This window comes from Lactuca sativa, chromosome 3, assembly GCF_002870075.4.
Source record: "Lactuca sativa cultivar Salinas chromosome 3, Lsat_Salinas_v11, whole genome shotgun sequence".
NCBI classification, from domain to species: domain Eukaryota; kingdom Viridiplantae; phylum Streptophyta; class Magnoliopsida; order Asterales; family Asteraceae; genus Lactuca; species Lactuca sativa.
The window spans coordinates 109082745-109092046 of record NC_056625.2 but is presented as its reverse complement, the minus strand read 5'-3'; the positions used below and the strand labels follow the sequence as shown (position 1 = coordinate 109092046).

At 34.2% G+C, this 9302-nt stretch overlaps 1 protein-coding gene across 4 annotated transcripts; it reads right to left on the bottom strand.

Moving 5' to 3' along the window:
• Positions 1-2987: 2987 nt before the first annotated feature.
• Positions 2988-5324, bottom strand: LOC111897369 (protein RTE1-HOMOLOG). 4 transcript variants are annotated; one of them, XM_023893336.3, is made up of 3 exons: positions 5167-5324; positions 4301-4587; positions 2988-3558 (listed from the first exon to the last, which is right to left on the bottom strand). In XM_023893336.3, the coding sequence occupies exons 2-3, from the start codon at positions 4577-4579 to the stop codon at positions 3124-3126; spliced, it is 714 nt and encodes a 237-aa protein (XP_023749104.1). In that variant the 5' UTR covers positions 4580-4587; positions 5167-5324; the 3' UTR covers positions 2988-3123. The 4 variants fall into 4 exon arrangements, with proteins under 4 accessions (XP_023749104.1, XP_023749110.1, XP_023749100.1 ...); XM_023893342.3 differs by having other exon boundaries at positions 2988-3555; XM_023893332.3 differs by having other exon boundaries at positions 2988-3555; positions 4301-4621; positions 5167-5294.
• Positions 5325-9302: the final 3978 nt, after the last annotated feature.

Genomic DNA, 9302 nt, shown 5'->3' with positions numbered 1-9302 from the left:
TTTATTTTCTTGGTTAATTGTTTCTTACCTGAATTCGTCCCTGGAAGTATGCTTGCATATGCATCAAGTCTCATGTTCTACTGATACATCGAGCATTACCTAGTGGCTTACCTTGATTGCATTGTCATCAGCGTAAGAGATACTTGTTAGGCCCTTAAATAACAAAGGGTTATTCATGTCCTTGACCTCCTAGTCTGAGGTATGACATGGTACCATTATGAATTCACGATGGATGAGTTGCAAGATTTTAACTACTCATCTCTTCAAGTCCTCTAATATAGAACTTAATGACTCACTGTGTGATACCATACACTGATAAAAGTTTAAAACTATATGCTGATGGTTAAGCTATGTATCGTAGTTTATCACACGCACCAACCCATTCTTGCCCTTAAATTCTTCTTAAGAGCTTTATGATTCAGTGTCAAATGCCATAAACTGATAAGCACTTGAAAAATATCTTATGATGGGTATATCATGTATCGTGATATATTACATACACCTACCCACTCTTGCCTTTTTTCTTCTAATAAAAATGGTTAATGATTCAGCGTATAAAACCATAAGCTGATGAGACTTCGCAATTTTGTGTAAATGATCTACTATTGCAACAATACAATAGTGTGGTACACCAAATCCTCTCCCATCCTTTAACTTTATTTGATGTTCTTTTCATTTCAGGTTACTTGTTGTCCTTTTAAAAAAACGCAGTGTGTACGTTGATCAGACTCCGCAAACCATGTCCATGATCTATAGTACAACAACCAGGACACATCACCATCCCTCGCATCCTTCCGCTTCAACACATGATTTATTGATAGTTTCCGCTGCAACTCATGATATGCTAATGAGACTACATAAAATTATGTTTATTGCTTTCTTATCATTCATATATGTTGTAAAAAGGGCAGTGTTTATTGATGTTGTCAAAAGGGGGAGAAATGTTAAGTTTTGCTATGATGTTATTTGATCATTCATAGAAACACTCTTGAAAGAAGAAGGTTATACATCTAAGGGGGAGCAAAACTCAGCTGTTGTTTATCCGAGCGGGAGCGAATATCACCGTTATACTTAAGATGTAGTTGGTTCTTTTATTATTTCATTCTTTATTAATTAGTTATGACATCATCAAATTGGGGTAGATTGTAAGGTCGAAACTTAAAATCTGATTAGTCAAACACTATCATACGTTGATCACTAGCGCCAGCGACAACTTTAGTGGCAGCGCCAATGCATACAAAGCCCAACGTCAGCATGTAACGTTTTGTACAGCCGTATTTCTATTGTATGTAATTATAGTATTCTATTGTATTTTAGACAATAGATCTGATATCTTGGTGATAAGGATCAGTTTACATATTTAGATTAGCTTAGAATTAATCCTTTGATTAAAGGGATTCCCTAAAATAGATTTTTATATATTCATGTAATAGGGTTAAATCCTAATTATCTTTGTGATCGTTTTGTGCACCCTGTTCTCTTTTTGAAAACCTTTCTTAGTGAAAATGCTAGGTCTAGGCAATGGTCGTTGCTCGAAAAATGCTAGGTCTAGGCCCTCGCCTCCACGACCTCGCACTTATGCCTCGACGCCCTAGCGCCAAGGTCAGGCCTAGAACGAGAAGCTCCGGTCTACAGCATGACAAAAGAGTACCAGACGCTTCCCAGAGCGACATGTGTAGTATACAACATGCTACCCTCTGGTACTTCTATACTAATAGCGAGCAACCGCTAGTGGAGTACAATCCACCAATAGGACGCCCCCACGTCCTGTTGGCTTAGAAAGGACAAAAAAGCATTACCGGGGGTCTGTCTCCACGACAACAAGTATATAAAGAACCCTTCTCCACCGAGAGAAGGGATCGCCGCTTCCTATATCTTAAGTTAAACCCTTATTTTCTCATCTAGATACTGACTAGACCGTTGGAGTTTCGTTTCGGGATCCCCTCCCGGACGACGACTGACGTCAATTCTTTCTTTGTTGTGATTCTCAGGCTTAACCCGATCAAGACATCTAGTGACGACATTAAGTCCCGATGACATATCACAACTATATATATATATATATATATATATATATATATATATATATATATATATATATATATATATATATATATATATATTTGGTGAAGTGCGACAAACATACCATCATTATTATACAATACACACAATACTACATTAAAAATTATTTTAAAAAAAATTATTATTATTATTATTATTATTTAACTTCTACAATTAGATTTAACACATTATTATCTATAATTTTTTTTAAACTAAAATACGTTTAAAGAATAACTCGACATAGAGTTTGATCTTTACCAGAAATGATAACTAGTTTCCTTATTGATTCATGTAGATTTTGTCATTTGGTTTCAATTTTTTATAATGCTTGTACAATTATTTTAATATTAATTTATAACACCTGAAAACCACGGTTAAAAAATTAATTAAATTTTCATAGCAAAAATTCAAAATTATTAATCAATTATTTTAAATAAATTATTAATTAAAAGATTATTTTTTAATTATATAAAATTATAATCGTTGTTTTAAATAAATACATATCCTTTTATAATCGGTATTAATTTTATTTTAATTTTGATTCTAATATTATTAATTTAATATTTAATATAATAAAATGAGAAATTTAAATTTTGAAATTTGAATCGAAGAAAAAAGCTTAATAGGATGACAAATAACAAAAGAAGAATAAACAAATTCTTTTATTAGAAAATTAGAATAGGGATAATGAATATTTCATTTATCTCAACAATTAATGAAAATTATGAACATAAAAATGAAAGCATTTGCAATAAGAAATTGTGTTTAGCAAAAATAATGAACATGGTGAACTAGAGACATAAGCTCAAAAGGAAGTCTTATCCCAACTTCTTTGATTTGATTTTTCTTTTTCTTTTTTAAAAAAATGCTTCACAAATAATACATTGAAAGTCAAAGATAATGAAAGAAGAAACACCAAAGAAAAATTTAGGAACTAAATCAACATATATATAACTTCCATGATTCCTACCACATAAAAAAAACCATTCTTTATACAAACATGAGTCTTGAATGATTACTATCAAAGTCAAAATCAATACATAACATAACCCAAAAAACTTACTACAACTTTATCAAATTCTTAAAACAATAAGTACCCAAAAGATACCATCCAACAAGAACAAATGCAAACAATCCCAAAAACCAAACAAAACTAACTCCTCCAAAAATAATCCCCACAAAAAATATAATCACAAATGGCAAATAAGATTGAATCATAGATTTCACACTCACCCATTTTCCTTTCATAAAAATCATTATTGCCACATTCACCACATTCCACCCTCCACCTTGAAACTCCAATCTGTTCAAATTGTTAGCCACAAATGAGTGACAATTACAAGTTAAGATATTGTATGTGTGATGTTGATATTCTTGTGTGCTTTTTCTTAAAAAATCATCCCATGTATGTTCATGTTGGTTTCTTCCTGACTCCACTAGCTTGTATTCTTCTTCACTTCTGTACATGGTGGCTGGATGGGATGTTATGGAGCACTGCTGTAGATCAAGGGTAAAATGGTCATTTACTCCTGACGTTAAAAAAAGAATAAACTTTGTGTATAACGGTACTTTATCCAAAAAATGGTGGTTGGATAGAGAGTTATGGAACGCTGTAGTCAACATATGTTTAGTTTTATTTATCGTTTTTAGTCAAAAGGGTAAAACTGTCATTTAGTCCTGTTTGTAGAAGATGAAGGGTAAAATGGTCATTTAGTCATAACATTCAAAAAAGAAGAAAACTTTGTTGTTCAGGTGTTGTAGAAGATGAAGGGTAAAATGGAGAATTGTAGTCAATGTATGTTTACTTCTTTAACTTCTAGGAAAAGGGTAAAACGGTCATTTATCCTTAGATTCATAAAAGAAACACAAACTTTGTGTGTACAGTACTTTTATAACAAACATGGTGGCAGGATATCGAGTTATATATAGAGCACTAACACTGTAGTCAATATATGTTTAGTTTATCATCATTTCTAGACGAAGGGTAAAATGGTCATTTAATGTTATTCAGATGTTCACAGAAGAAACAAACTTTGTGCATACCACTTTTAGGTGTTCCAGACATCATTTTACCCATACATGACTTAATGAGGACAAAAAGAATCAAGCCATTAACCCATTAAGTTATGTCTGAGTGTTTTTTTTTTTAAATGTATTCTTTCTCATTAAGTTACTTATATAAATGATGTTTTACAAATTTGCCCTCATTTAGTTTTGATCAAATTAGAAACAAGTGTACCTTATCTTTACTTATTTGGATGTAACGAGTGACAGCTCCAAAAGTGAAGTTATCTACACACACAAAGTTAGGTCCTGCAAAGTCTAGAATGACTCCATCTTCTCTGCCTATACCAATATGACCAACAAAAGGAAGAAGCCATGAAACAACAGGAAGAGGTGTCCATACAATGCAACATGGAAAACGAGATCTTGATGGATCAATTTGCATGTTATGTGTTGGAATCTTGTGATCGATTATCATGTTGTGGTTGTGTTCTGTATCTGATTCCAATTCCATTGCAAGATCTGCACACAGTAATATGTGAATTGATTTGAGCATCTTTTTGTGCAAACAACAAGATCATTAATCAGCAACAGTATAACTCATCATCATCATCACAAAAGTATGATTCTCATAGTTAGTAATTGCGAGATCACTACGATTTGTCCAATTTATCATTTCTCAATCGAGCTTAAATTTGTGAAAAATATAGAAACCTAGCCAGTTATGGCAACAAAATTGACAGTTAGCACCATGTGTAAGAGCAATGCCCTAATTTTCCATGATCAACGAAGTACAGATTTTCCAATTTATCATTTCTCAATTGAGTTTAAAACCTGCAGTCGGTAATCGCAACAACAATGACAGTTGCAGAATGTTTTTGATCGTGATTAACACATAAGAAACAAGAATTCGGCATAAATCTACATGACAAACGATCTACACGACGAAACAAACTAAAAGTGAACTCATTTCCCCCAAAATATCGAAATTGGGAAATTCCAGCTTCTTTTGAACAAGATCTAACACGACGAAGCATATTCAAATTAAGATCCGATAATCTGAAATGACGAACAAGCGTATAGATAATTAATTCGGGGTACCTGTGTTACGATCAACAACCCTTGAACAGGAAGTTATGAAGATGCCAAGATCCAGGAACTGACACCTTCTTTTTTAGGTTTAAAAAAAAGTCAAGATCATACTTTGACCAATAGGAGGACGATGTAGATAAAGATAATTGTACAAAGGATAATGACTCACAAGGATAATTAGGTTTTCAGTTTGTCCGTATTAATTTATTAACATTTTGTTCCGAGTTCAACTTAACGAGAGAAAAGAAAGGAAATGAATGGAAATAAAAAAGAAAATAAAAGAAATTGATACTCCCAAGTTTCATTATAGAAGAGAAGTGGAGGGAAATGGGATGATCACTTTCCTTTCGATTTGGGAGGATTTGGAAAGAAAGAACAAAATGATTCATTTTCCTTCCACTTCTCTCCAACTCGGGAATACAAAAGAAAATTTTGTTTTCCTTTCTTTTCTTTTCTTTTCTCTTGGACCTTTTTTTCTCTTCTTTTCTTTTCTTTTGTTAAACCCGGGAACGAGGCGTAAGGGTTTTTTGTGCGTATTAGACCAATATGGTTGTTATTACCGTTTAGAAATAGTCATTTTACCGGTTTCTTCATGTTTCGTCGGTTACAAAGTGAATACATGTTATATACGGGTGTTACGTGGTTATTAGGTCATTACATGGATTATTAGGTGGCATTTAATGTATATTTGGTCTCTTTAATTTAGGGCAAGACGAATCCCCAATCACTCTCACTCAATCTTCCCCACCCACTGTTCTTACTTCGATCAATCCACGATCAAATGGTTGAAGATGATACACCAGTCGTTGAAGTCCAGTACAACGAGATGTTCATCAACAAACCATTTATCTATTTTGATCCAGATAAAAAGGAGATAATGTATGCCGATTTCAGGGAGAAGGGGTATGTTGAATTCATTGCTCACCTCAGCGTGATTACTAGAAGAATGTGCAAAGATGTATACTATTGTCCAGATGGCCAAACATTGTGTCAAGGATTGGCCACATTGCATAACGAATGTGATTACCATGAATTTCTTGAGTGTCTTCATGAGAAAAAGAAAGTAACTGTGTATGTGGACCATATGCATGAACCCCTATTTGACTGGATTCAAATGGAAGAGCCTGAAGTTGAAGATGATACCACCTCCAACGCAGATGAAGATGTTGATTCAATGTTAATAGATAAAGAGTGATGGGAACGTGAGGTGGATGATGAGGATGTTTCAATGAAAAGGGCAACAACAACTATTCAGAAGAAAGGCATGTTTTTTAACAAACTTTGCCCAAATGTTGAAAAGGAAGAAGATTCTAATGTTGAGCAACTACCACCTGTATACCCTGTGCACAATTCTGAGCAATAATGGGATGAAATGGCTCCTGTGTTAGGTATGAAATTCACCAATCCTACTAAACTTAAACAATGTCTTACCAACTATGCTGTTAAGCATGGTTATGATTTGTGGTATGAAAAGAATGATAAAAACAAACTTCTAGTGAAGTGTTGCAAAGATAAAGAACCTACATGTCCTTTTCGGTTGTGGGCTCCTTGGACGCGAGAGGAAAGGACTTTTCAGATTAAGTCACTTAAATCAAGTCATAAATATGGTAGAGTTTTTAAAATAGGCTTAGTGACTTACAAGTGGATAGGGAAACAATATTTCAATGTACTTCTGGAAAACCCCAGGCTTAGTTTAAGGAAGATGAAATCTCAAATCTCAAGCACATATAACATCATAGTTAGCATTGGACAATGTAGAAATGCAAAAAAGTTTGCATTGTCTGAGATAGAAGGCACTCTAAAAGAGCCTTATAGTAGGTTGTGGGACTATGGCATAGAAATCAAAAGAGCTAATCTAGGATCAACTATGAATATGGAAGTTGACTATACCCTTGATGGAAGTCTAGTGTCCAAACGGTTGTATGTATGCTTTAAAGGTGTAAGAGATGGTTAGGTAGAAGGGTGTAGACAAATCATTGGGATTGATGGATGCTTTCTCAAAGGAATTTACAAGGGTGAACTCTTAGCTGCCGTGGGTAGGGATGCCAATAGCAACATGTTCCCCCTAGCTTGGGTTGTTGTAACTGTTGAGAACAAAGAAACTTGGAAATGGTTTCTTGATCTACTCATGGATGATATTGACAGAGGCAATGGAAATTGGCTTACTCTTATATCAGATGGACACAAGGTACTACTCATGTTTACTCTTAAATTTATAGTTTAATTATTACTTAATATTGTAAATTGTACAGGGTTTAATTGAAGCTATCAAGGAAAGGGTTCCTCATGATGAGAACATATTATGTGCTAGGCACATACTAGCCAACTTCAACACAAGGTTCAAAGGTGAACATTTTGAGAGCTGTGAAGGCTAACACAAAATAGAGACATGAAGCTGCTATACAAGAGATCAAGGAATTAGATAGGGGCATTTGATTATCTCATAGAAAGGGACCCTAAATGTTATTGTAGGGATTTTCAAGAAGAAGGAGTATTTTGTGATGCTGTGGAAAATGGAATTTCAGAGAGTTTTAATGCTGAAATAGTTCAGGCTAGACATAAACCAATAATAGCAATGTTGGAGGATATAGGGGTTTATGTGATGTAGAGGTTATACCATTAGAGGATTAAGGGAGAGTCTTGGGATTTAACTATATGCCCAAGCATTAGGAAGAAAATAGGAGATTTGAAGGAGAAACAAAGGTAAGAATGTTTGTATTTACTTGTTAATGTTTATACATGTGTTCATGTGTTCTTACCTGTTTAATGTTTGTGTATAGATTTTGGGATGTGTACCCTTGTGGGTATCAACAATTTGAGGTGGTATTATGTAATGACATGTATGTAATTGACCTGATTAGAAGGACTTGTGGATGCAGGAGATGGCAGTTGACTAGAATACCCTGTGTACATGGAGTGACTGCAATTTCATCCATGAACTTAAACTTAGAGGAATATGTAGCTAGTTGTTACAGTAAGGAAACTTATCTCACCTGCTATGCATACATTATTCATCCTTTGAATGATAGCTCTTTATGGACACAAAGTGAGTACACCAAGCCTTTACCCCCAAAGAGTAGAATGCTACCTGGTAGGCCATCTACTAAGAGGAGGAAAAGTACAGTAGAAAGAGAGATATCAAGCACACACACACAGTATTAAGAGTAACGCAGGTGCCCAACAAAAAGAATTCCAATAACAGGTGATCTGGCTCCTGGATCTTCCACTCCAACTCCAATTCCAACTCTAGGATCCACTTTTGCAACTCCAAGATCCACTCCTGCAACTCTAAGACCAAGATCCACTCTTGCAACTCTAAGACCCACTCCTGCAACTCCAATACCAAGATCCACTCCTACAACTCCAATACCAAGATCCACTTCTACAAGACCAGTTCAAAGTGAAGTTTAATTAAGTAAGAGGAAAGCTTCAGAAAGAATCATTAAACAGTGCCTGAGGAAAAAAGTGGTGCCCAAGGATGGTAGTGGTTGTAGTTCAGAGAAACATGTAGATTTGGCTTGATTGTAGGTTTGATGTTGAACTCTTTTGTTTTCTTATGTATGCATGTGGGGTGTAAGTGTTAGGTAAGCATGTGATGGTTGAATCTTTTGATATTAAATGTAATGTTGTACTAGACTAAGGGACAAAACTATCAAGCTTTTGATGCTCTTTTAATGCTGAATGGGACACTTTTTTAATGGTGTTTGTTTGTTGACAATATTACCCTTTAATATATTTTCTGCTTTAAATCTTTTAACTGATTCTTGGTTGTTGAATCATACACTTTACAGATGTACTTTGCCTTCAATTTGGTTGTTCATTATGATTACTGCTTTTACATTACACTAACATTGGTTGTTCACTATAATAGCATTTTAGATTTCAATACACCATATTAACATTACAATTATAGATTTCATTACCAAAAGCTTCATTTGCATTCATACATATGATTTCATTACATTATAGGTACCCTTACAATCAAAATAACAAAATTATGGGTACCCTTTATATTCAAAAGATGTCTAGTGCATCATAATTCCATTCAATATAACTTAACAAAGTACAATACAAACAAGACAATCAAAGCTACTTTATGCCATTTCATCTTCTTCTTCATTTCATTCAACTCATGACTAAGACCC

Coding starts and splice junctions, on each gene's coding strand:
- LOC111897369 (XM_023893332.3), bottom strand. CDS start 4,621: ATGCTCAAATCAATTCACATATTACTGTGTGCAGATCTTGCAATGGAA. Junction 3,556..4,300: donor TCCAAATAAGTAAAGATAAG/GTACACTTGTTT, acceptor GATCTACAGCAG/TGCTCCATAACATCCCATCC.